The following is a 27,622-nucleotide window of genomic DNA, read 5'->3' as shown; positions in this document are numbered from 1 at the left end:
AAAGATGCATCTACTTGTGTTTTTGTTAAAAGTGGCCAGTATAAACTGTAGTATCCGCGCGCCATTACAAGGGGCGGGGCTTCCCGGATCGGGACCAGCGGCGGGAAGGCACCATTTCCTGCTGCTGCGGATCTGATGGGCTGCATGCACACTGCTCCTCCAGGACCCACGCTATCACAGGCTGTACAGCTGGTACCAGGGCGTCATAGGAAGGGAGGGGGGGAGCGAGCACGCCAGCGGTAGCGCCGCTGCACTGTTATCAGGTCATACATACTTTCTCTGACGTCCTAGTGGATGCTGGGGACTCCGTAAGGACCATGGGGAATAGCGGCTCCGCAGGAGACTGGGCACAAAAGTAAAGCTTTAGGACTACCTGGTGTGCACTGGCTCCTCCCCCTATGACCCTCCTCCAAGCCTCTGTTAGATTTTTGTGCCCGAACGAGAAGGGTGCACACTAGGTGGCTCTCCTGAGCTGCTTAGTGAAAAGTTTAGTTTTAGGTTTTTTATGTTCAGTGAGACCTGCTGGCAACAGGCTCACTGCATCGAGGGACTAAGGGGAGAAGAAGCGAACTCACCTGCGTGCAGAGTGGATTGGGCTTCTTAGGCTACTGGACACCATTAGCTCCAGAGGGATCGAACACAGGCCCAGCCATGGAGTCCGGTCCCAGAGCCGCGCCGCCGGCCCCCTTACAGAGCCAGAAGCAAGAAGAGGTCCGGAAAATCGGCGGCAGAAGACATCCTGTCTTCACCAAGGTAGCGCACAGCACTGCAGCTGTGCGCCATTGCTCCTCAGCACACTTCACACTTCGGTCACTGAGGGTGCAGGGCGCTAGGGGGGGGCGCCCTGAGCAGCAATAAAAACACCTTGGCTGGCGAAAATACATCACATATAGCCCCCAGGGCTATATGGATGAATTTTAACCCCTGCCAAAATACACAGAAAAACGGGAGATAAGGCCGCCGAGAAGGGGGCGGAGCCTATCTCCTCAGCACACTGGCGCCATTTTCCCTCACAGCTCCGTTGGAGGGAAGCTCCCTGGCTCTCCCCTGCAGTCACTACACTACAGAAAGGGTTAAAAAAGAGAGGGGGGCACTAATTAGGCGCAGTATTAAAAATACAGCAGCTATAAGGGGAAAAACTTATATAAGGTTATCCCTGTATATATATATATATATAGCGCTCTGGTGTGTGCTGGCAAACTCTCCCTCTGTCTCCCCAAAGGGCTAGTGGGGTCCTGTCCTCTATCAGAGCATTCCCTGTGTGTGTACTGTGTGTCGGTACGTTTGTGTCGACATGTATGAGGAGGAAAATGATGTGGAGACGGAGCAAATTGCCTGTAATAGTGATGTCACCCCCTAGGGGGTCGACACCTGAGTGGATGAACTGTTGGAAGGAATTACGTGACAGTGTCAGCTCTGTATAAAAGACAGTGGTTGACATGAGACAGCCGGCTACTCAGCTTGTGCCTGTCCAGACGTCTCATAGGCCGTCAGGGGCTCTAAAGCGCCCGTTACCTCAGATGGCAGATACAGACGCCGACACGGATACTGACTCCAGTGTCGACGGTGAAGAGACAAATGTGACTTCCAGTAGGGCCACACGTTACAGGATTGAGGCAATGAAAAATGTTTTACACATTTCTGATAATACGAGTACCACCAAAAAGGGGTATTATGTTCGGTGAGGAAAAACTACCTGTAGTTTTCCTGAATCTGAGAAATTAAATGAGATGTGTGATGATGCGTGGGTTTCCCCCGATAACAACTGATAATTTCTAAAATGTTATTGGCATTATATCCTTTCCCGCCAGAGGTTAGGGTGCGTTGGGAAACACCCCCTAGGGTGGGTAAAGCGCTCACACGCTTGTAAGAACAAGGGCTCTACCCTCTCCTGAGATGGCCGCCCTTAAGGATCCTGCTGATAGAAAGCAGGAGGGTATCCTAAAATGTATTTACACACATACTGGTGTTATACTGCGACCAGCAATCGCCTCAGCCTGGATGTGCAGTGCTGGGTTGGCGTGGTCGGATTCCCTGACTGAAAATATTGATACCCTAGATAGGGACAGTATATTATTGCCTATAGAGCATTTTAAAGGATGCATTTCTATATATGCGTGATGCACAGCGGAATATTTGCCGACTGGCATCAAGTGTAAGTGCGTTGTCCATTTCTGCCAGAAGAGGGTTATGGACACGACAGTGGTCAGGTGATGCGGATTCCAAACGGCATTTGGAAGTATTGCCTTATAAAGGGGAGGAGTTATTTGGGGTCGGTCTTTCAGACCTGGTGGCCACGGCAACAGCTGGGAAATCCACGTTTGTACCCCAGGTCGCCTCTCAACATAAGAAGACGCCGTATTATCAGGCGCAGTCCTTTCGTTCCCAGAAGGGCAAGCGGGCAAAAGGTTCCTCATTTCTGCCCCGTGACAGAGGGAGAGGAAAAAGGCTGCAGAAATCAGCCAGTTCCCAGGAACAGAAGCCCTCTCCCGCCTCTGCCAAGCCCTCAGCATGACGCTGGGGCTTTACAAGCAGACTCAGGCACGGTGGGGGCCCGTCTCAATGAATTTCAGCGCGCAGTGGGCTCACTCGCAAGTAGACCCCTGGATCCTTCAGGTGATATCTCAGGGGTACAAATTGGAATTCGAGACGTCTCCCCCTCGCCGTTTTCCTAAAGTCGGCTTTACCGACGTCTCCCTCTGACAGGGAGGCAGTTTTGGAAGCCATTCACAAGCTGTATTCCCAGCAGGTGATAATCAAGGTACCCCTCCTGCAACAGGGAACGGGGTATTATTCCACACTGTTGTGGTACCGAAGCCGGACGGCTCGGTGAGACCGATTCTAAATCTAAAATCTTTGAACACTTACATACGGAGGTTCAAATTCAAGATGGAGTCACTAAGAGCAGTGATTGCGAACCTGGAAGAAGGGGACTACATGATGTCTCGGGACATCAAGGATGCTTACCTTCATGTCCCAATTTACCCTTCTCACCAAGGGTACCTCAGGTTTGTGGTACAGAACTGTCACTATCAGTTTCAGACGCTGCCGTTTGGATGGTCCACGGCACCTCGGGTCTTTACCAAGGTAACGGCCGAAATGATGATACTCCTTCGAAGGAAGGGAGTTTTAGTTATCCCTTACTTGGACGATCTCCTGATAAGGGTAAGATCCAGAGAACAGTTGGAGGTCGGTGTAGCACTATCTCAGGTAGTGTTGCGGCAGCACGGTTGGATTCTCAATATTCCAAAATCGCAGCTGGTTCCGACGACTCATCTTCTGTTCCTAGGGATGATCCTGGACACAGTCCAGAAAAAGGTGTTTCTCCCGGAGGAGAAAGCCAGGGAGTTATCCGAGCTAGTCAGGAACCTCCTAAAACCGAGCCAAGTCTCAGTGCATCAATGCACAAGGGTTCTGGGAAAAATGGTAGCTTCCTACGAAGCAATCCCATTCGGCAGATTCCACGCAAGAACTTTCCAGTGGGACCTGCTGGACAAATGGTCCGGGTCGCATCTTCAGATGCATCAGCGGATAACCCTGTCACCAAGGACAAGGGTGTCCCTCCTGTGGTGGTTGCAGAGTGCTCATCTTCTAGAGGGCCGCAGATTCGGCATTCAGGACTGGGTCCTGGTGACCACGGATGCCAGCCTGCGAGGCTGGGGAGCAGTCACACAGGGAAGGAATTTCCAGGGCTTATGGTCAAGCCTGGAGACATCACTTCACATAAATATCCTGAAGCTAAGGGCCATTTACAATGCTCTAAGCTTAGCAAGACCTCTGCTTCAAGGTCAGCCGGTGTTGATCCAGTCGGACAACATCACGGCAGTCACCCACGTAAACAGACAGGGTGGCACAAGAAGCAGGAGGTCAATGGCAGAAGCTGCAAGGATTCTTCGCTGGGCGGAAAATCATGTGATAGCACTGTCAGCAGTGTTCATTCCGGGAATGGACAACTGGGAAGCAGACTTCCTCAGCAGACAGTAGACGCTCTGGTAACACCGTGGGTGTACCGGTCAGTGTATGTGTTCCATCCTCTGCCTCTCATACACAAGGTACTGAGAATTATAAGATGGAGAGGAGTAAGCACTATATTCGTGGTTCCGGATTGGCCAAGAAGGACTTAGTAACCGGAACTTCAAGAGATGCTCACGGAGGATCCGTGGCCTCTACCTCTAAGAAGGGACCTGCTCCAGCAAGGACCCTGTCTGTTCCAAGACTTACCGCGGCTGCGTTTGACGGCATGGCGGTTGAACGCCGGATCCTGAAGGAAAAAGGCATTCCGGATGAAGTCATCCCTATCCTGATCAAAGCCAGGAAGGATGTAACCGCAAAACATTATCACCGCATTTGGCGAAAATATGTTGCGTGGTGCGAGGCCAGTAAGGCCCGACGGAGGAATTTCAACTGGGTCGATTCCTACATTTCCTGCAAACAGGAGTGTCTATGGGCCTGAAATTGGGGTCCATTAAGGTTCAAATTTCGTCCCTGTCCATTTTCTTCCAAAAAGAACTAGCTTCAGTCCCTGAAGTTCAGACGTTTGTAAAAGGGGTACTGTATATACAGCCTCCTTTTGTGCCTCCAGTGGCACCTTGGGATCTCAATGTAGTTTTTGGGTTCCAAAAGTCACATTGGTTTGAACCACTTAAATCTGTGGAGTTAAAATATCTCACATGGAAGGTGGTCATGCTGTTGGCCCTGGCCTGGGCCAGGCGCGTGTCAGAATTGGCGGCTTTATCCTGTAAAAGCCCTTATCTGATTTTCCATTCGGACAGGGCGGAATTGAGGACTCGTCCTCAGTTTCTCCCTAAGGTGGTTTCAGCGTTTCACCTGAACCAACCTATGGTGGTGCCTGCGGCTACTAGGGACTTGGAGGACTCCAAGTTGCTAGACGTTGTCAGGGCCCTGAAAATATAGGTTTCCAGGACGGCTGGAGTCAGAAAATCTGACTCGCTGTTTATCCTGTGTGCACCCAACAAGCTGGGTGCTCCTGCTTCTAAGCAGACTATTGCTCGTTGGATTTGTAGTACAATTCAGCTTGCACATTCTGTGGCAGGCCTGCCACAGCCAAAAATCTGTAAATGCCCACTCCACAAGGGAGGTGGGCTCATCTTGGGCGGCTGCCCGAGGGGTCTCGGCTTTACAACTTTGCCGAGCAGCTACTTGGTCAGGAGCAAATACGTTTGTAAAATTCTACAAAATTGATACCCTGGCTGAGGAGGACCTGGAGTTCTCTCAATTGGTGCTGCAGAGTCATCCGCACTCTCCCGCCCGTTTGGGAGCTTTGGTATAATCCCCATGGTCCTTACGGAGTCCCCAGCATCCACTAGGACGTCAGAGAAAATAAGAATTTACTTACCGATAATTCTATTTCTCGTAGTCCGTAGTGGATGCTGGGCGCCCATCCCAAGTGCGGATTGTCTGCAATACTGGTACATAGTTATTGTTACCAAAAATCGGGTTATTGCTGTAGTGAGCCATCTTTTCTAGAGGCTCCTCTGTTATCATGCTGTTAACTGGGTTTAGATCACAAGTTATACGGTGTGATTGGTGTGGCTGGTATGAGTCTTACCCGGGATTCAAAATCCTTCCTTATTGTGTACGCTCGTCCGGGCACAGTATCCTAACTGAGGCTTGGAGGAGGGTCATAGGGGGAGGAGCCAGTGCACACCAGGTAGTCCTAAAGCTTTACTTTTGTGCCCAGTCTCCTGCGGAGCCGCTATTCCCCATGGTCCTTACGGAGTCCCCAGCATCCACTACGGACAACGAGAAATAGAATTATCGGTAAGTAAATTCTTATTTTAACACATTGTGCTGGTGTCCGCTCCTCGGTGACACTCCAGGGGCTCTGTAGGGTCTGTGTGGAGGTGTTGGGTCAGTGGACTGCGCTGTATTACTGTTGTGAAGGATGTCTGTGGACATGGTTATGTGTGTAACTCTACCCCATCTTCTGCGGGGCCACTTATGTGTGAGCAATGGGGGTCATTCCGAGTTGATTGTAGCTGTGCTAAGTTTAGCACAGCTACGATCGTAAATTCAGACATGCGGGGGGACGTCCAGCACAGGGCTTGCCCGCCCTGCATGTCTGTGCCGCCGCCCCCGCCCCCCCCCCGCACAAATACAAAAGCCTTGCACAGCGGCGATGCCTTTGTATTTGAGGAGTAACTCCCGGCCAGCGCAGCTCCTCCCCCCCTTCCCCCACGGTCCGGCCACGCCTGCGTTGGCCGGACCACTCCCCCCACGCCTAGATGAGTGCCATGCGCCGGCGCATGCCCAGTTCCGACCCGATCGCATGGCTGCGAAGAAGTGCAGCGTGCGATCGGGTCGGAATGACCCCCAATGATCCTTAACTCCACAGGGACACAGTTCACAAGCACCCGACTGGTTGGATAGCTTTAAAAGCATGATTCAGAATGTAAATTCAGAATTAGCTGCAGCTAAAAGAGAGAGACAGGTGTTAAAACACTCCATTGATTGTGTGGCTAAAGCAGCAGATACCAAGAAGGCTTCTCAGCCCCCTCTAGTGACTTCACATAAACGCTCACTGCCACAGGTTCTCCAGTCGGATTCTGATCAGCCAGATGTGGGTGATGATGATATGGACGAGGACATCTCTCTGTCTCCTAGGGTGGAGGCTCTCATTTTCGCTGTAAGAGAGGTCCTCCACATACAGGATCAGGAGGCGGAACCAGATGAGGCGTTGTATTTTAATGTTAGACCCAAGAGTTCAGCTACTTTTCCGGTGTCTAAAGAGTTAAACTCCTTTGCCAGGGAGTTTGTTAAACCCTGATAAGAAATTTTAAATTCCTCAGAGGTTTTTATCTACCTTTCCCCTTCCAGCTGAGGATAGGAAGGTCTGGGAAAAAATCCCCATCTGTCAATACATCTGTATCCAGATTGTCTAAGAAATTGGTGCTGCCTGTTTCTGGGGCTATATCCCTGAAGGAGCCAGCTGACCGTAAAATTGAGACAACGCTTAAGGCAATTTATACGGCAGCAGGCGCAGCACAACGCCCCACAATAGTTTGCGGGTGGATCTCCAGGGCAGTTGTCAAGTGGTCTGATAATGTTATTGATAATTTAGACTCTCTACCTCAGGATGCGGTCATTACTCATATACAAGATGCTGCAAATTTTATAAGCGAGGCTATTAAAGAGTTGTGTAAGATAAATGGCCGCACTACTGCTATGGCTGTTTCGGCGCGCAGAACTCTGTGGTTACGTCAGTGGTCGGCTGACGTTGATTCCAAAAAGGGTGTGGACAATCTCTTCCCTTTACAGGTGATGCCTTGTTTGGAAACAAATGAAATAAATGAATCTCCCAAGCAACGGCGGCTAAGTCTACCTATCTGCCGTCAGCTGTGCCACCTGCTAGACGTTCTTACACCAGACCCTCCTTGCAGTCCTTTCGTGTGGCAAGGTTCAGAGGCAGGGGCCGAGGGGTTTCCACCACTTAAAGAGGATCTCCTGGTATGTCCCGTAAACCTGCACCTGCTGTCTCCCTGGACTAGACCACCGGATCCCCTGCCGCTAAGCCTTTCGCGTGATGGTTGGCCCCAGCAGCAAGGCGACTTTCAGGTAGGGGCTCACATTCAACACTTCGCCCACATGTGAGCGCAGTCCTGCCGGGATTTTTGGGTGAGGAACCTCATTTCCCAAGGATACCGGCAGGAATTTCAAGCACTACTGCCTCACAGGTTTTTCAAGTCGGCTTACCAGCTTAACCCGAAGCAAAAGTTACCTTGCGAGAGGCTATTCAAAAACTTTTGCGGACAGGGGTGGTAGTTCCTGTACCTCCTCCGTTACGCAACAAGTGTTTTTACTCCAATCTTTTTGTCGTTCCCAAACCAGACAGATCGGTGCGCCCCATCTTGAACCTGAAGTCTCTAAACCAGTATCTGCAGGTGTTCAAATTCAAGATGGAGTCCCTGCGGGCGGGGGTGTCCGCTCTTCCGGAGGGGGAGTTCCTGGTGTCTCTGGATGTCAAGGATGCTTACCTACACATTCCCATGTGGCTCCCTCATCAGGCTTACCTCAGGTTCGCCATATTGGATGACCATTTCCAGTTTCAGGCCCTACCCTTTGGATTATCCACAGCTCTGAGCGTCTTCACCAAGTCATGGCGGAGATGATGCTGCAACTGCGCATGATGGGAGTGAACGTAGTCCCCTGTTTGGACGATCTCCTGATAAAGGCTGTATCCAGGGAGCGTCTACTGCACAGCATCGTTCTGACTACTCGCCTGCTTACGGATCATGGGTGGCTCCTAAACTTTCAGAAATCTCACCTGGAACCGACCCAACGTCTTCAGTTCCTGGGAATGATTCTGTATACGGTATCTCAAAAGGTGTTTCTCCCGATGGACAAGGCCTTGACTATCCAGGCTGTGGTCCGTTCGGTACTCAGTCCTCGCATGGTGTCCATACATATTTGCATCCGATTACTGGGCAAGATGGTGGCTGCGTACGAGGCAATCCAATACGGCAGGTTTCATGCCCGACTGTTTCAACTGGATCTGCTAGACAAATGGTTGGGTTCTCACCGTCATATGCATCAGGAAGTGTCCCTATCCGAAAGCCCGGATTTCTCTATTATGGTGGCTTCAAATTCCTCACCTGGTAAAGGGCAGAAGTTTCAATATTCACTCGTGGATTCTATTGACAACGGGTGCCAGCCTCCGGGGTTGGGGAACGGTGACCCAAGGGACCCAGTTCCAGGGGTTATGGTCAGTTCAGGAATCCGCTTTGCCGATAAACATCCTGGAATTCAGGGCAATTTACAATGCTCTTCTGCAAGCTTATCTCCTGAAGAATCAGGCGATCCAGGTTCAATCGGACAACGCCACGGCGGTGGCGTACATAAACCAACAAGGGGGAACAAGAAGCAGAGTGGCCATGTGAGAAGTGTCAAGGATTCTCAACGCAAGGGCCATCTCAGCCATATTCATTCCGGGAGTGGACAACTGGGAAGCAGACTTCCTCAGCAGGCACGACCTGCATCCGGGGGAGTGGGGCCTACATCCCCAGGGGTTTCAACAGTTAATTCACCGGTAGGGCTGTCCGCAGATAGATCTGATGGCTTCTCGTCTCAACTAGAAGCTTTGCCGTTACTGCTCCAGAATGAGGGATCCATAGGCTATAGCAGTGGATGCTCTGAAATCGCCATGGATGTACCAGTTTGTGTACCTGTTCCCTCCTCCTACCGCTGATCCCCACAGTGCTAAAAAGGCTAAGAAGGGAAAGTGTTCAGGCAATTCTAATTGCCCCGGATTGGCCTCGACTGGCGTGGTACTCAGACCTCCTAACCATGACTCTAGAGGATCCATGGTCTCTACCGCTCCGAGACATCTTCTTCAGCAAGTTCTGTTTGTCTATCCAGACTTACAGCGGCTACGTTTGACGGCTTTGAAGTTGAGAGGGAGATTCTAGCAAGAAAGGGTCTTCCCTCTCGGGTTATTTCCACCATGGTCCAGGCCAGGAAGATGGTTACGTCAAAACATTACCATTGTATCTGGAAAAAGTATGTTTCCTGGTGTGAAAGTAGAAAGGTTTCTCCTGTGGAGTTTAGAATTGGTCGTTTTCTACTTTTCCTGCAAGCGGGAGTGGATATGGGCCTACGTTTAGGCTCATCAAAGTCCAGATTTCGGCGCTTTCTATTTTCTTTCAGAAACCGCTTGCCATGTTGTCTGAAGTACAGACTTTACTAAAGGGAGTTCTTCATATGCAACCGCCCTTTGTACCTCCCACGGCTCCGTGGGACCTCAAAGTTATTCTGTCCTTCCTCCAATCGGATTGGTTTGAACCCTTACAGAGGGTGGAGTTGAAATTTCTCACCTGGAAGACAGTGATGTTATTGGCATTGGCGTCTGCCAGGCATGTCTCTGAATTAGGGGCCTTATCCTGTAAGAGCCCTTATTTGGTTTTTCATGAGGACAGGGCGGAACTTAGGACCCGCCCTCAGTTTTTGCCTAAAGTGGTGTCAGCCTGTTGTGGTTCCAGTGTTGTCTGACGCTTCCGTTGGTCCTGAGTCCTTGGATGTTGTCAGGGCTCTGAAGATTTATATCAAAAGGACGGCCCGTCATCGGAAATCTGACTCGCTGTTTGTCCTTTATGATACTTCCAAGATTGGTTGACCAGCTTCCAAGCAATCTATTGCTCGTTGGCTCAGGTTGACCATTCAACAGGCCTATACATCGGCGGCTCTGCCCTTACCGAAGTCTATTCAAGCCCACTCAACGAGGTCGGTGGGGTCTTCCTGGGCGGCTGCCCGAGGTGTATCAGCCCTACAATTGTGCCGAGCTGCAACTTGGTCTGGTTCAAACACGTTTGTTAAATTCTATAGGTTCGGTACCTTGGCCAAGGATGACCTTCAGTTTGGTCAGGCGGTTTTACAGGGGTCTCTGCACACTCCCACCCGTTTGGGAGCTTTGGGACTTCCCCATGGTACTAAAGTACATGACCCCAGTATCCACTATGACGTAAGAGAAAATAGGAATTTAATACCTACCGGTAATTCCTTTTCTCCTAGTCCGTAGTGGATACTGGGCGCCCGCCTCAGGGCTTCGTTCCTGCTTACCTGTATTGAGTTGGACCGACATTGCGGTCCCATTTTGTTGGGATAGCTGTGCTATCCGGGTAAGGTTGATGTTGCTATCCTCTGTTCTGATTAGCTCCCTCCTTTCGTTCATGGTTGTGTGTTCGCTTGTTGCCTCACCGCTGTTTTGTTCTTCTCTCATATTATGTCTGTCTCCTTGGGCACAGTTTTCCTAGACTGACTCTCGTAGGAGGGGCATAGAGGGGAGGAGCCAGCACACACACACACACACATACACACACTAAAGGTTTTAAAGTGCCAGGCTCCAGTGGACCCGATCTATACCCCATGGTACTAAAGTACAAGACCCCAGTATCCACTACGGACTAGGAGAAAAGGAATTACCGGTAGGTCAGTGGTTTCCAAACTTTTTTGAATCACGGCGCCCTAGAATATCAGAATTTTTTTCGCGGCACCCCTAGGCCAAAAATTTCTTATTGAGAAATTTAGAAAGAAATATTACATTAAGTAGATAGCGTTTATATGTCATCCTTAGGGTCAGTTGTGTGGTGAGGGACAAGATTTGCTTCTGTTTGGCCACATATTTTATGACTGGCAGCCAGCAGCACTGGTTTTGCCTATTATATTGACCATGAATAATTTGAATTGGTCCTGGACCACCAACCCAGGGCACCCATGCAAGTGTCCCGAGGCACCGCAGGGAGCCACGGCACACAGTTTGGGAACCTCTGCGGTAGGTATTACATTCCTCTTCTTCTTTTTATTTTTATTTTTTTTATTTTTTGTGCCAGTGAGTTCAAACTTGGTGTGCAGCGAACACCACAATAAAACATTACTTTTGTAGAACAGATATTGTGGTAGTTTCACGCATTTGTGTCATATTCTGTAGTGTGTATGTGGAAAGTCAACATTATTTCTCTTTCATCCACTAGGGGACACTGGAGGATCATTATGGTGGGGGTGGATGGGGGGGGTATAAATGGTGGACAAGTGGTGGACAGTTTTAAAAAATGTGCTCGAAATAGCTGGTCCTCTCTCTTGGCTTCTCCAAAGATTTCTCTACTTTTAAGCTGAGAACAGACAGGCAGCCTACTGGCCCTGTCTGTCTGTAACGCGGGAGCTGCCATTGTCCCGGCTACAAGAACCTCAGTCCTGGAGGTACTCGTACAAACACTGCATGGAGTGTCTGCTAGGGTCCCCACAGCCGGTGCCCAGCCGATTCAACAAGACTGGGTGAGTATAAACGGAGCTCTGACTAGCAGAGTCTCCAATACAACTTCCTGCAGGGCACGCTGTTTCCCCACGGTGAGTACCGGAGCCGCTCTCTACAGCGGCGGTACTTCAGCGCTCACCGCTTAAAGCATTTTTTAATTTCCCGTTTAGCTCCGTAGCGCGGTGATCACATCTTTTACACGAGATAGTCAAAATTGACATGCCTGCACAGTCTATTTTTGCTTGCGATGCCGATCCCGTATCGCAAGCTGTGTACAGATTGTGCAATATGCACTAACTTTCCTTACAATTTTGACAGAAGCTATATGCTTGTAAGAAGTGCTCTGCAAAGTTCACACAACAAAATGAGGGTTCATTATGTTGTGATAACTGTGAAGAAACTCCCCCAGCAGAAAATCCTGCAACTCTGCAGGATCCCACTCCACCATGGCTGGTTCAGTTGTCCGGGGTCATGGCGGATCTGTCTGCGGAGCTGGCTGCTTCCCGTAAAGATATAGAAGCATCCAGATCTCAGACTTCTCTGTCTGAACCAGAGTGGGCGCACTGTTTAGCCAGGTCAGTAGAGGAGTTGCGTAAGTCTATGGGGGCATCTAAATCCCCCACCTCCTTTTCTGCACAGGCGGTCTCCAAAAAGAGACTGTTACCAGCAGTTTTACAGTGTGATGACTCAGACATTGAAGATATGCCTCCGTTAGAGAAGGGAGAGGTTCCACAGGACTCAGATGCAGATATAATTCAGGATGACGTGGATATTGAATCAGAGGGCTTGGATGCTCTCGTACTAGCAGTGCTCTTGGTGTTACAAATTACAGAGTCAGATCCAGCTCCTCCGCAGCCTTCCTTTTTTGCAAAAAAACAAAGGAGTGCGACCTCCTTTCCTATTTCCACAGAAATAGATGATCACTTTGCACTAGCATAGAAACACCCTGATAGCAAATTTCAAGTTACATGTAGACTGTTACTGTCATATCCTTTACCAGAGGAAAATAGGGCTAAGTGGGAGAACCCTCCACTGGTAGATCCCTCCCTATCTAGATTGTCAAAGACGGTCTTACCGGTAGCTAGCGCTACCTCATTAAAGGAGCAAGCAGACCGCAGGTTAGAAAATACCTTAAAGTCTGTTTACTCAGCAACAGGGGTACTTCTTTGCCCTATTCTGGTTGGTATGTGGGTTAACAAAGCCTGGGCAGAACAATTGGTAACAGGTTTACAATTTGGTCTCCCTACAGATCAATTGATTACTCTGGCAAAACATATCAGAGAGTCTGCTGTATATTTGGGGGAAAGCATCCAAGGACGCTGGAAGCATCGGATCCAGGATATCTGCCTTGTCTATTTCAGCTCGCCATGCGCTCTGGCTTAGGCAATGGCAAGCGGATGCGGACTCCAAGAAGGCGATAGTAGCCATACCGTATTCCTGTTTGGTCAGGAACTGGACACTCTAATCTCTAAGGCCATGGGAGGTAAGTCAACATATCTTCCTTCTGCAGCTCCACCTCCCAGGAAGACTTATTCTGGACCGTCTTTGACGGAACCCGAAAGGACCGGAAAGTACAGAGGACGTGCAAGAGGAGGAGCCACATCTTTCAGAGGTGGCAGAGGACGTGGTCGTGCCGCAGCTTCAGCTGCCTTACAGCCGGACCCTAAACCGGCCACTAAGCCCACCGCATGATGGGCTCCATTCCCTCCTGGGGGATTTCAGGGTTGGGAGCTCCGTTGCTAAATTTCGGACAGATTTGGTCGGAAACCTGCACAGACCCCCGGGTAAGAGACATTATTACTCAGGGTTACAAACTCGAGTTTCGGTTAAATCCTCCTCCAAGATATTTTACAGAAAGTTTACCAGTTTCACGAGCGTTGGGATTCTCTTCTCTTGGCAATACAGAAACTCCTTGGGAAGGGTGTCATCGTTCCAGTGCCATTCCACCAGCAGAATCAGGGATTTAATTCCAGTTTGTTCATGGTGCCGAAGCCGGACGGCTCGGTAAGACCCATTCTGAATTTAAAAAGGTTCAATCCTTTTTTGAAAATAGTCAGATTCAAGATGGAGTCTCTGCGCTCAGTCATAAATAGTCTTGAAGCAGGGGACTTTATGGTGTCAATAGACAGAGATGCCGATTTGGCCACCCCATCGGAGTTTTCTCCGTTTTGCGGTAAAAGATTAACATTTTCAATTCCAAACCTTAACCTTTCGGTCTTTCTTCAGCACCTCGAGTTTTCACAAAGGTGATTGCGCTCTCAAAGGGTGAACATTGTCCCCTATTTAGACAATCTTCTAAAGGCCCAGTTGGAGAAAAAGTTAGTAGACGATATGAGAATAGCCCAGAATTTTCTCAGGAGACACAGATGGATCATAAATGTCCAAAAGTCTCAGTTGCAACCGACACAGCGGATTCATTCCTAAGGATGATAATGGTCACTGTGCTTCAGAAGATATTTCTCCCTCAGGACAAGATTCAGTCAATTCAAGAGTTGATTCGGTGGGTCTGACATCATCTGAGAGTTTCAATTCATCTTTGCATTCGTCTTCTGCAGAAGATGGTAGCAGCGTTCGAAGCGGTACAGAATGGGAGGTTCCACTCCAGGCCGTTTCAACTAGATCTCCTTTCCAAATGGTCAGGTTCGCATCTTTTTATGCATCAGAAGGTTCAGCTAAGTCCCAGGACGCATCTGTCATTGCTTTGGTGGCTGAAGACGACAAATCTGTCAAATGGCAGGGACTTTGCTCTCATGGATTGGGTTCTTCTCATAACGGATGCCAGCCTCCGCAGATGGGGAGCGGTGACTCTAGATTGCCAATTCCAGGGACTCTGGACATTCCAAGAACAGACTCTACCTATCAATATTCTGGAACTTCGAGCTGTATACAACGCTCTCCTGTTGGCCAGTCAAGGATGGGCATATATGTGTGCAGTTAGGCAATGCCACGGCAGTGGCATATGTAAATTGCCAAGGGGGAACCCGCAGCAGAGCCACTATGAAGGAGGTCACCAAGATCCTGCTATGGGCTGATACGTATGCAGTAGCAATATCGGCGGTGTTCATACCAGGTGTGGAGAACTGGGAGGCAGATTACCTAAGTCGTCAGGATATGCATCCAGGCGAATGGGAACTACATCCGCAGGTTTTTCAGCAACTGGTTCGTTGATGGGGACTCCAGCAGATGGATCTCATGGCGTCCAGAAGAAACCACAAACTTATTCGGTATTGATCTCGCACCAGAGATCCGGAGGTGGTCGACGCATTGACGATCCCTTGGACTTTCCAATTTGTATACCTGTTTCCTCCGTTTCCCCTATTGCCACGCTTTTTTCAAGAGAATCAAATGGGAGACCGTCAAGAGTTCTCCTCGTGGCTCCAGATTGGCCTCAAAGAACTTGGTACATCGACCTCCTTCAGTTACTCATAGATGAACCGAGGCCACTACTTTGGAGACTGGATTTGCTGTTACAAGGTCCTTTCATTTATCCAGACATACAGCGGCTACCTTTGACGGCGTGGTTGTTGAGAGGGAACTTTTAAGACAAAAGGGCATCCCAACACCAGTAATTTCTACTATGATGAGTGCTAGAAAGGAGGTCACTTCCAGACACTTACCGCATTTGGAGGTCATACATTTCATGGTGTGAACAGCGTCTGTTCTCACCTACTTCCTTTAGGTTGGCCAAGCTTCTACTTTTCCTCCAGGCTGGCTTCTCTGCGGTTTTGAGCCTAGGGTCGCTAAAGGTTCAGGTTTCCGCCCTTTCCATGTTTTTCCAAAGAAAATTGGCTTTACTGTCTGAGGTACAGACTTTTCTTCAGGGGGTTTTACGCTTGAAGCCACCGTTCGTCCCTCCCACAGCTCCTTGGGATCTGGATACGGTTCTCTTGTTTTTGCAATCATCCTTATTTGAGCCTCTGGAATCTGTGGAGCTCAAATTCCTTACATGGAAGGTGGTGTTACTGTTGACGCTGGCCTCGGCTCGGAGAGTATCTGAGTTAGGAGCTCTCTTGTGCCGTCCTCCCTATTTGATCTTCCATAAGGACAGAGCGGAACTCCGCACTCACAGGTCTTTTTTTACCTAAGTTGTTTTAGCCTTTCACATTAATCAGCCTATTGTAGTTCCAGTACTCTCAGACGACTCTCCCGCTTCAATATCCCTGGACGTTATTCGGGCTCTGCGGATTTATGTAGAGAGAAAATCTAATTTACGTAAGACGGAGGCTCTTTTTGTTCTCTGATGCCGCCAATTCTGGATGGCTGGCCTCAAAACAGACATTAGCACGTTGGATCAAATTTACTATTAGGCGTATCTCGCAGCCTCGCTGCCTCAGCCTACTTCGATCTCCGCCCATTCCACTAGGTCAGTTGGCTATTTCTGGGCGGTTGCTAGAGGAGGTTCCTTGACGCAGTTGTGTAGAGCGGCAAGTTCTACACGTTTGATACTTTTGCGGCTTCGGCTTCTCAGTTTGTCCGAGCGGTACTACAAGACACTCAGCGCTTTCCCGCACGTAATGGGAGCTCTGGGACGTCCCCACCGTAATGATCCCCAAATGTCCCCTAGTGGATGAAGGAGAAAACGGGATTTTGGTACTTACCGGTAAATCCGTTTCTTCAATTCCACAGGGGAAACTGGACACCCTCCCAGCGCTTTGCGTCTTCTGCTTTAGTTTCTCCGGTGTGGGAGATTTCTTCAGTTATTTACGTTTCGCTTGATTGTAGACAATTACATTTGTTTTTGTTTATATATATATATATATGTATGTATGTATGCGTGTTTATATATATATATATATATATATATGTATGTATGTATGTATGCGTGTATGTATATATATATATATATAATGTATATATTTTTATATAGAGGGAGAGGTATAGATAGATATTTTACTTATCTAGTTCTTTCTCCTCCTCTGTCGTTTTGTATCGAGCCGTCTCCTCTCGGGCTCAGTTTTTAAACTGGTCTGTAGGGAGGGCATAGAGGGGAGGAGCCAGTCACTATTCAAAGAATTTAAAGGTTTAAAGTGCCGGCTCCACTTGTCCACCATCTATACCCCCCCACCGTAATGATCCTCCAGTGTCCTCTGTGGAATCGGCTAAATGGATTTACCAGTAAGTACCAAAATCCCGTTATTGCATAGTTACTAGTAATTTTACTTTGTTTACATCGGAAATTGGCAGCAGACATGAATGAATTAACCTTCCTATTGCAGTCTACGGTCATATGATCTAGTGACAATAGAATTTATGTGATAAAGGGATTACATACCCAAATGACTATTATTTGACCACCAACCAGAATAACATGTTATCTTTAAGACCCCAAGTGAAATTCTAGCTATATATTTGGATGTTTTTTTTTGTTTTGTTTTTTATACTAAATATTATCTAGTTATTGTTGTGATGTCCTCAGGTACTTTCCCTAAAAGGGTGGCCAACTCTGGACTAATAAACCTGTTTTCCTGTGAGGAGTATTGGCAAAGATGACCGGTTAGAGGAGCCTAAGGGCATGTATGAAACGGAATAAAATAGGAGGAACATGTCGCGCATCAGAACTCTGCTATGGCACACATTTCCAGCCAGTAAACAACATTGCTCCTAGTAGATCAAGGATTATTTTAGTTATACGTTGCCTTTTCTGTGGGGGGAACCTTGTGTAACATACAGTGCTCTTATTGCTACTAAAAGTAATGCATTAGTTCTTACAACTGAAGCTGTGGAAAGGTCTTTTGGATGTTGTGAGAACAGCGTTCCTTATTTACAGTAAGGTGTAATGATTTACACACAGGACGTAAAGATTTGCAGGCTGGAATCCTGCAGTGTTCAAACATGCCTGTGTACCATGACTTATTTTGGAAATATGTAAAAGTATAGCTGTTTTGATAATGTTATGTCTTTTCTTCTTTTTCTCTCATTTATTAATCCCTAGGGAGTATTGAATTTTGTGCAGTACAAATTTAGCCACCTGCAGCCAAAAGAACGTCAGACAATGTACGAACTCTCCAAAATGTTTCTTCTTTGTTTAAATTACTGGAAGCTGGAAACCCCTTCACAGTTCCGTCAGCGGTCACAAAGTGAGGATGTAGCAACGTATAAGGTTAATTACACTAGGTAAAGGATTGTGCTTTTCTGTGTATTGTACACCACTACCAAGCGCTTTGAGTGCTATTGTACATTGATATGCTTTTTAATTTAAGGGACAAGAATGTCCTTTTTACAAGATGTGGCTCGAAAAATAGACCATTTCAACAGTAACAATGGTTAGTCACTTTGTAACCAACCTACCAAGCAAGTGGGCTTGATTACTAACAAAAGTACAAATGGTTATCAACATTAAGCGTTTTGGTTTGATTAGGTTTAGGCTGCGGGGAGAGGGTTAGGTGGCTAGTGGGGAAAGTAAGTATACTTACCTTCCTCTGCTGGGATTCTGATCGTTGGGATGCCGCGGTCAGTTTTCTGACCACCAGCATTTCAATCCCAACCCGTCTAGAGAGGGGCCAAAAATTATATTTTTCTTTTAATATATCGCAAATTTATGTTCAACTATAGCATAGATACTATTAATGTAATTGTGTAATAGCATTATATTTATAACTGTGTATAAATGTATGTATGCCAGTCCTTCTAGGCTTTTGAACTGCGCAGGGAAGACTGTTAACTGGTTCCTTGTTGCAGGTGGTTGTGCTATTGCCATGTCCCTCAGAGCTGTGACAGCTTGCCTCGATATGAAACGACACATGTGTTTGGCAGAAGTCTGCTCCGCTCTATCTTCACTGTAACACGCAGACAGCTGCTGGAAAAGTTCAGGGTGGAAAAGGATAAATTGGTTCCAGAGAAGAGGACACTTATTCTCACACACTTTCCCAAGTGAGTACATGTAATTGATCAGTCTAGATCCACTCTAATCAACTCACTGGACGTGCATCCTGTACCTGTCAATTATGTATTGCCAGAATTCATCCTGTTAGTCTTCCTGGTTATATACTGTACCTTACAGACATAAGGGTGTGATTGGTGAACTTTTTTAAATGCAAGAGAAGAAATGTGACATTTGGAAACCCAGATGTAGACTTAACAATAAATATTATTTTTGTAGGTTTCTTTCTATGTTGGAAGAAGAGATCTATGGTGAAACCTCTCCCATATGGGAAGCTGATTTTACAGTCCCCAACACAGAAGGTCCACAACTAGTATCTCGTCCAGGTAGATTCTAAACCTGTTAAATCATTTTCTCTGACGTCCTAGTGGATGCTGGGTACTCCGTAAGGACCATGGGGAATAGACAGGCTCCGCAGGAGACTGGGCACTCTAAAAGAAAGATTAGGTACTATCTGGTGTGCACTGGCTTCTCCCTCTATGCCCGTCCTCCAGACCTCGGTTAGAATCTGTGCCCGGCCCGAGCTGGTTGCACACTAGGGGCTCTCCTGAGCTTCTAGTAAAGAAAGTATTTGTTAGGTTTTTTATTTTCAGTGAGATCTGCTGGCAACAGACTCACTGCTACGAGGGACTAAGGGGAGAGAAGCGAACCTACCTGCTTGCAGCTAGCTTGGGCTTCTAAGGCTACTGGACACCATTAGCTCCAGAGGGATCGAACACAGGCCCAGCCTCGGTCGTCCGGTCCCGGAGCCGCACCGCCGTCCCCCTTGCAGAGCCAGAAGCAAGAAGAACATCCTGGAAATCGGCGGCTGAAGACTCCGGTCTTCATTAAGGTAGCGCACAGCACTGCAGCTGTGCGCCATTGCTCCCTATGCACACCACATACTCCGGTCACTGATGGGTGCAGGGCGCTGGGGGGGGGGGCGCCCTGGGCTGCAATTAGAGTACCTTACATTGGCAAACAGCACATAATATAGTCTAAAAAACTATATATGTGCAAAAATCCCCCGCCATAATATAAATATAAGAGCGGGAGAAGTCCGCCGAGAAGGGGGCGGGGCTATCTCCCTCAGCACACTGGCGCCATTTCCTCTTAACAGCTCCGCTGGAAGACAGCTCCCCAGGCTCTCCCCTGCAGTTTCCAGGCTCAAAGGGTAAAAAAGAGAGGGGGGGCACAAAATTTAGGCGCAAACTGTATATGTAAAGCAGCTAAAGGGACAAATCACTTTGTGTTAGTGTAAATCCCTGATTATATAGCGCTGTGGTGTGTGCTGGCATACTCTCTCTCTGTCTCCCCAAATGACTTTGTGGGGTCCTGTCCTCAGTCAGAGCATTCCCTGTGTGTGTGTGCGGTGTGTCGGTACGGCTGTGTCGACATGTTTGATGAGGAGGCTTATGTGGAGGCGGAGCAGGTGCCGCTAAGTGTGATGTCACCCCCTGCGGGGCCGACACCAGAGTGGATGGATATGTGGAAGGTTTTACACGACAGTGTCAACTCCTTGCATAAAAGGTTCGATGACATAACAGCTGTGGGACAGCCGGCTTCTCAGCCAGTGCCTGCCCAGGCGTCTCAAAGGCCATCAGGGGCTCAAAAACGCCCGCTACCTCAGATGGCAGACACAGATGTCGACACAGAGTCTGACTCCAGTGTCGACGAGGACGAGACTAATGTACATTCCACTAGGGCCATCCATTGCATGATTACGGCAATGAAAAATGTGTTGCACATTTCTGACGTTAACCCAGGTACCACTAAAAAGGGTATTATGTTTGGGGAGAAAAAGCAACCAGTGGTTTTTCCCCCATCAGATGAGTTGAATGAAGTGTGTGAAGAAGCGTGGGCTTCCCCCGATAAGAAACTAGTGATTTCTAAAAAGTTACTGATGGCGTACCCTTTCCCGCCAGAGGACAGGTTACGTTGGGAGACATCCCCGAGGGTGGATAAGGCGCTTACACGCTTGTCAAAAAAGGTGGCACTGCCGTCTCAGGATACGGCCGCCTTAAAGGAGCCTGCGGATAGAAGGCAGGAGGCTATCCTGAAGTCTGTATATACACACTCAGGTACTATACTGAGACCTGCAATTGCTTCAGCTTGGATGTGTAGTGCTGCAGCAGCTTGGTCCGATACCCTGTCAGAAAATATTGATACCCTCGACAGGGATACGATTTTGCTAACCATAGAGCATATTAAAGACGTTGTCTTATATATGAGAGATGCACAGAGGGATATTTGCCGGCTGGCATCTAGAATTAATGCAATGTCCATTTCTGCCAGGAGAGTATTATGGACTCGGCAGTGGACAGGTGATGCGGATTCTAAAAGGCACATGGAGGTTTTGCCTTACAAGGGTGAGGAATTGTTTGGGGATGGTCTCTCGGACCTCGTTTCCACAGCAACAGCTGGGAAGTCGACATTTTTACCTCAGGTTCCCTCACAGCCTAAGAAAGCACCGTATTATCAGGTACAGTCCTTTCGGCCCCAGAAAGGCAAGCGGGTCAAAGGCGCTTCCTTTCTGCCCAGAGGCAAGGGAAGAGGGAAAAAGCTGCACCAGTCAGCCAGTTCCCAGGATCAAAAATCCTCTCCCGCTTCCTCTAAGTCCACCGCATGACCCTGGGGCTCCACAAGCGGAGCCAGGTGCGGTGGGGGCGCGTCTCCGGAACTTCAGCGACCAGTGGGTTCGCTCACATGTGGATCCCTGGGTTCTGCAAGTAGTATCACAGGGATACAAGCTGGAGTTCGAGGCGACTCCCCCTCGCCGTTACCTCAAATCAGCCTTGCCTGCTGCTCTCAGAGAAAGGGAGGTAGTACTGGCGGCAATTCACAAGCTGTATCTTCAGCAGGTGATAATCAAGGTACCCCTCCTTCAACAGGGACGGGGTTACTATTCCACAATGTTTGTGGTACCGAAACCGGACGGTTCGGTGAGACCCATCCTAAATCTGAAATCCTTGAACATTTATATAAAAAAGTTCAAGTTCAAGATGGAATCGCTCAGGGCGGTTATTGCAAGCCTGGAAGAGGGGGATTTTATGGTGTCATTGGACATCAAGGATGCTTATCTGCATGTCCCCATTTATCCACCCCACCAGGAGTACCTCAGGTTTGTGGTACAGGACTGTCATTACCAATTCCAGACGTTGCCGTTTGGTCTGTCCACGGCACCGCGGGTATTTACCAAGGTAATGGCCGAAATGATGATGCTCCTCCGAAAGAAGGGAGTCATAATTATCCCGTACTTGGACGATCTCCTTATAAAGGCGAGGTCCAAAGAGCAGTTGCTAGTCAGCATCTCAGGATGTGCTGCATCAGCACGGCTGGATTCTAAATATCCCAAAGTCACAGCTGATTCCTGCGACGCGTCTGCTGTTCTTGGGCATGATTCTGGACACAGAACAGAAAAAGGTGTTTCTCCCGGAGGAGAAGGCCCAGGAATTATCATCTCTGGTCAGGAACCTCCTGAAACCAAAGCAGGTGTCGGTGCATCACTGCACGCGAGTCCTGGGAAAGATGGTAGCTTCTTACGAAGCAATTCCCTTTGGCAGGTTCCATGCAAGGATCTTTCAGTGGGATCTGTTAGACAAGTGGTCTGGATCGCATCTCCAGATGCATCGGTTGATCACCCTGTCCCCGAGGGCCAGGGTGTCTCTGCTGTGGTGGCTGCAGAGTGCTCATCTGCTCGAAGGCCGCAGATTCGGCATACAGGACTGGGTCCTGGTGACCACGGATGCAAGCCTCCGAGGTTGGGGGGCAGTCACCCAGGGAAGGAACTTCCAAGGACAATGGTCGAGTCAGGAAACTTCCCTACACATAAATATTCTGGAACTAAGGGCCATTTACAACGCCCTGAGTCAAGCAGAACCCCTGCTTCTAAACCAACCAGTTCTGATTCAGTCAGACAACATCACGGCAGTCGCCCATGTAAATCGACAGGGCGGCACAAGAAGCAGGATGGCAATGGCAGAAGCCACAAGGATTCTTCGATGGGCGGAGAATCACGTGCTAGCACTGTCAGCAGTGTTCATTCCGGGAGTGGACAACTGGGAAGCAGACTTCCTCAGCAGACACGACCTCCACCCGGGAGAGTGGGGACTTCATACAGAAGTCTTCAAGATGATTGTAAATCGCTGGGAACGGCCACAGGTGGACATGATGGCGTCCCGTCTCAACAAAAAGCTAAAAAGATATTGCGCCAGGTCAAGGGACCCTCAGGCGATAGCTGTGGACGCTCTAGTGACACCGTGGGTGTACCAGTCGGTTTATGTGTTCCCTCCTCTTCCTCTCATACCAAAGGTACTGAGGATAATAAGAAAGAGAGGAGTAAGAACTATACTCATCGTTCCGGATTGGCCAAGAAGGACTTGGTACCCGGAACTACTAGAAATGATCTCAGAGGACCCTTGGCCTCTGCCGCTCCGACAGGACCTGCTGCAGCAGGGGCCCTGTCTGTTCCAAGACTTACCGCGGCTGCGTTTGACGGCATGGCGGTGGAACGCCGGATCCTGATGGAAAAGGGCATTCCGGTTGAAGTCATTCCTACGCTGATAAAAGCTACGAAGGATGTGACCGCAAAACATTATCACTGCATATGGCGAAAATATGTTGCTTGGTGTGAGGCTATGAAGGCCCCAACAGAGGAATTTCAGCTGGGTCGATTGCTGCACTTCCTACAGTCAGGAGTGACTATGGGCCTAAAATTGGGTTCCATAAAAGTCCAGATTTCGGCCTTGTCTATTTTCTTTCAGAAAGAACTGGCTTCACTGCCTGAGGTTCAGACGTTTGTTAAGGGAGTGCTGCATATTCAGCCCCCTTTTGTGCCCCCAGTGGCGCCTTGGGATCTCAACGTAGTGTTGGATTTCCTAAAATCCCATTGGTTTGAGCCACTTAAAACCGTGGAGTTAAAGTATCTCACGTGGAAGGTGGTCATGCTGTTGGCCTTGGCTTCGGCTAGGCGGGTGTCAGAATTGGCGGCTTTGTCATGTAAAAGCCCGTATCTGATCTTCCATATGGACAGGGCAGAATTGAGGACTCGTCCCCAATTTCTCCCAAAGGTGGTATCAGCGTTTCATTTGAACCAACCTATTGTGGTGCCTGCGGCTACTCGGGACTTGGAGGATTCCAAGTTGCTGGACGTAGTCCGGGCCTTGAAAATCTATGTTTCCAGGACGGCTAGAGTCAGAAAAACGGACTCACTATTTATCCTGCATGCACCCAACAAGCTGGATGCTCCTGCGTCAAAGCAGACTATTGCTCGCTGGATCTGTAGCACGATTCAACTTGCACATTCTGCGGCTGGACTGCCGCATCCTAAATCAGTAAAAGCCCATTCCACGAGGAAGGTGGGCTCTTCTTGGGCGGCTGCCCGAGGGGTCTCGGCTTTACAACTTTGCCGAGCTGCTACTTGGTCGGGATCAAACACTTTTGCAAAATTCTAAAGTTTGATACCCTGGCTGAGGAGGACCTTGAGTTTGCTCATTTAGTGCTGCAGAGTCATCCGCACTCTCCCGCCCGTTTGGGAGCTTTGGTATAATCCCCATGGTCCTTACGGAGTACCCAGCATTCACTAGGACGTCAGAGAAAATAAGAATTTACTCACCGGTAATTCTATTTCTCGTAGTCCGTAGTGGATGCTGGGAGCCCGTCCCAAGTGCAGATTTTCTGCAATATTTGTATATAGTTATTGCTTAACTAAAGGGTTATTGTTAGGAGCCATCTGTTCAGTGAGGCTCAGTTGTTATTCATACTGTTAACTGGGTAAGGTTATCACGAGTTGTACGGTGTGATTGGTGTGGCTGGTATGAGTCTTACCCTGGATTCCAAATCCTTTCCTTGCAGTGTCAGCTCTTCCGGGCACAGTTTCCCTAACTGAGGTCTGGAGGAGGGGCATAGAGGGAGGAGCCAGTGCACACCAGATGGTACCTAATCTTTCTTTTAGAGTGCCCAGTCTCCTGCGGAGCCCGTCTATTCCCCATGGTCCTTATGAAGTACCCAGCATCCACTACGGACTACGAGAAATAGAATTACCGGTGAGTAAATTCTTATTTTTTTTCCCTTTATTTATAAAACAGAAATGTTCCTGTGCTTTAAAAAAAATAAAATATATATATATATATATATATATATATATATATATATATATATATATATATATATATATATATATATATATATATAAAAATAAATGTGCTGCAGATCAAGCTATGAGAAATGACTAGTATAATAAATCACTTTTTTACAAAACGATAAAGCTTTAAATATACAGTGGACCCGTATCACTAACCGTTCCTAGCGCTGGTCTCAAGAAATGAATGGTTTAAGGCGTTATACCGCTTATGTGCTTGTACGCACTGGTGTTAGAATCATGCCCTTAGAGCAGTGATGGGGGAACCTTTGGTACTCCAGCTGTTGTTGAACTATATCCCAGCATGCCCTGCTACAGTTTTAGCATTGCCAAATAGCAAACATGTAGTTCAGCAACAGCTGGAGAGCCAAAGGTTCCCCATTACTGCCGTAGCGCATGTGTAACACATTCCTGTTTTAAGACTGAAGTATATAGGCATTCTAAATAAAATATTAAAAATATCTTTGGGATTGCTGACCTCTCTCTCTGTCATATTGCCAGCTGCAGTGAATACCACCACCACCCCTAGCACGCCACTCTTCAGCAACAACCTAAACAACAACTCATCCCTGACCTCCAATGGGGATGCTGGGATTTCTGAACCCATGCCAGGTAATGTATTTGTTACGCTTTTTCCTAGGAACATGGCAGGCAAATTATCAACACTCTAACCCAGAGGTTCTCAAACTCGGTCCTCGGGAGCCCACACAGTGCATGTTTTGCAGGTAACCCAGCAGGTGCACAGGTGTATTAATTACTCACTGACGCATTTTAAAAGGTCCACAGGTGGAGCTAATTATTTCACTTGCGATTCTGAGGAGACCTGCAAAACATGCACTGTGTGGGCCCCCGAGGACCGAGTTTGAGAACCTCTGCTCTAACCATTTATATATTAATATTTATAGTGTTGTGTTTGATGTGCACAGATATTACTCTTTCATTTTTATTGCAGAGGTGTTCTGCTGATTAACAATCTATATATTACACAGGAGAAAAAAGGAAACTATCAGACAGTATGACCCTGGAGGATGCTAAAAGAATTCGTGTGATGGGCGATATACCCATGGAGCTGGTTAACGAAGTCATGCTAACGATCACAGACCCTGCTGCCATGCTGGGCCCTGATGTAAGGCTAATGCTGATCACTTACTTATATGATGGCCTTACACAGTCTCCTAGTTATGTCGTTGTAGTTTAAAAATCAAGACGTTAGCTCATAGAAAATTGGTGTACACTACTATCGTTGTTTGATGCATTCTCAATGGCTGGCTTTCTTGTTTCTGCTTCTTGATCCTGTCACAGACCAGCTTATTATCGGCTAATGCTGCCCGAGATGAAACTGCTCGTTTAGAGGAGCGAAGAGGAATCATAGAGTTTCATGTGATTGGAAATTCTCTGTCTCAGAAGTCTAACAAGAAGATCCTCATGTGGCTTGTTGGGTTACAGAATGTTTTCTCTCATCAACTTCCTCGAATGCCTAAAGAATACATTACCCGGCTCGTGTTTGATCCGTATGTCCAATTTCTGACTCCTGCAGACACTCTATTGTATTTGTTAATTCATGTCCCACTAAACATCAAAATTGAAATTTTCGCATATAAAACCTTATGGTAAAATACTGGGTTTCCAATGTGGCTTTTTGAAACAAAGTGCAATGTAGTGTTCAATGTTCTAAAAACAAACGGTTAAAGCCATATTTGTACTGCTAGGCAGTGTCTAAAGTGGTGCTGCTATTAATATACTGTATGTCTATGCAAAGTTTTCCTCTTACCTGAGGGGCTGCAAGCCATTCTCACTCAGGCTTCTGCTCTGCCGCTGATGCAAGGTATCCAACAACTTCTCCCTTTTTTTTAAATTCAAAAAGCTGTAGGAAAAAAAATATTACATTCTGTTGCTGAGCCTTGTACCACTAAACAAGTTCAAATGGTACCATTTAAAAAAAATGTTTTATTCTAAATATACATGTACTCATTAAAATATGATATATATGTATATGTGTGTGTGTGTGTGTATGTATGTATATATATATATATATATATATATATATACACACACACACTGTACTCCCACCTGCATTAAATATTATAATATCTAATTATTGTATTGTTTTGCAATGTTTTCCCGGTAGAATGCTAGAAATTAATCTCTTTTTAATATATTTTTTTTCATATAATATTTACTTACTGCATAGCCTCCCTGAAAATGTTTATCAGTTTGTTTTTTTGGGTTGTTTCTTGTTTTTTTTTTTTTTTATGCAATCTGTGTTTATTAAGACACTGTAATAAAGAAATCACAGTAACATATAGTCATCAACATAGGTAAAGTAAAAACATGCCGACAAAGAAAAAATAGCATATATATGACTATTAGTACTGACTATGGAGAACACAAGGAATTGCCATTGAGCACCTTGGATAATGACTATCATCACTGACTATGACATTAGAACATAAGAGACATCAGTTTTAGATTAATTTGGGCCATACATCAGTGTTGCATTTTCCTGATACCGATTATATCGGCGATCCGGTGGGAATCGGGAAAATTCAGTATGATAAATCCCTAACTCGCTGATTCCGTTCCTTTCTTGGTTGAAATCAGGGATTTCAAACATTTGATTACCCCGACCTCCGCACCGCGAATGGGGAATCCGGGCAAATCATCACAGATATATGGGCCACATAAGTGACCAAGCAATTTGGCATTCTGTTACTGGGCTTCCTTGGTCAGACAATATGTTTCTATTTTTACATATTTCTGAGGCTACTTCTGAGCTGTAGCACAAATCATACGATCTGTAGTATTGCGGAGGAGGTCCTAGAGTTAGTGTTTTCAATGGTGAGGTTTATTTTTACTTATT

General features: G+C 47.5%; 1 protein-coding gene across 3 annotated transcripts in view; it reads left to right on the top strand.

Moving 5' to 3' along the window:
- KAT2A (lysine acetyltransferase 2A) overlaps positions 1–27,622 on the top strand; it is a 152,394-nt gene that overhangs the window by 24,055 nt on the left and 100,717 nt on the right. For all 3 annotated transcript variants that reach the window (XR_010243745.1, XM_063959420.1, XM_063959419.1), the window contains exons 5-10: positions 17,697–17,878; positions 18,443–18,634; positions 18,864–18,970; positions 25,264–25,374; positions 25,752–25,888; positions 26,065–26,273. Coding sequence is in view for 2 of the 3 variants with exons in the window: in XM_063959420.1 (XP_063815490.1) it covers positions 17,697–17,878; positions 18,443–18,634; positions 18,864–18,970; positions 25,264–25,374; positions 25,752–25,888; positions 26,065–26,273 (938 nt within the window). In the remaining variant the exon portion in view is untranslated. The remainder of the gene's footprint in view (positions 1–17,696; positions 17,879–18,442; positions 18,635–18,863; positions 18,971–25,263; positions 25,375–25,751; positions 25,889–26,064; positions 26,274–27,622) is intronic.

The sequence above is a fragment of the Pseudophryne corroboree genome, chromosome 3 (assembly GCF_028390025.1).
Source record: "Pseudophryne corroboree isolate aPseCor3 chromosome 3, aPseCor3.hap2, whole genome shotgun sequence".
Classification (NCBI taxonomy): Eukaryota; Metazoa; Chordata; class Amphibia; order Anura; family Myobatrachidae; genus Pseudophryne; species Pseudophryne corroboree.
Note: the sequence above shows the minus strand (reverse complement) of the source record. Positions and strands in the feature narration are given on the sequence as shown.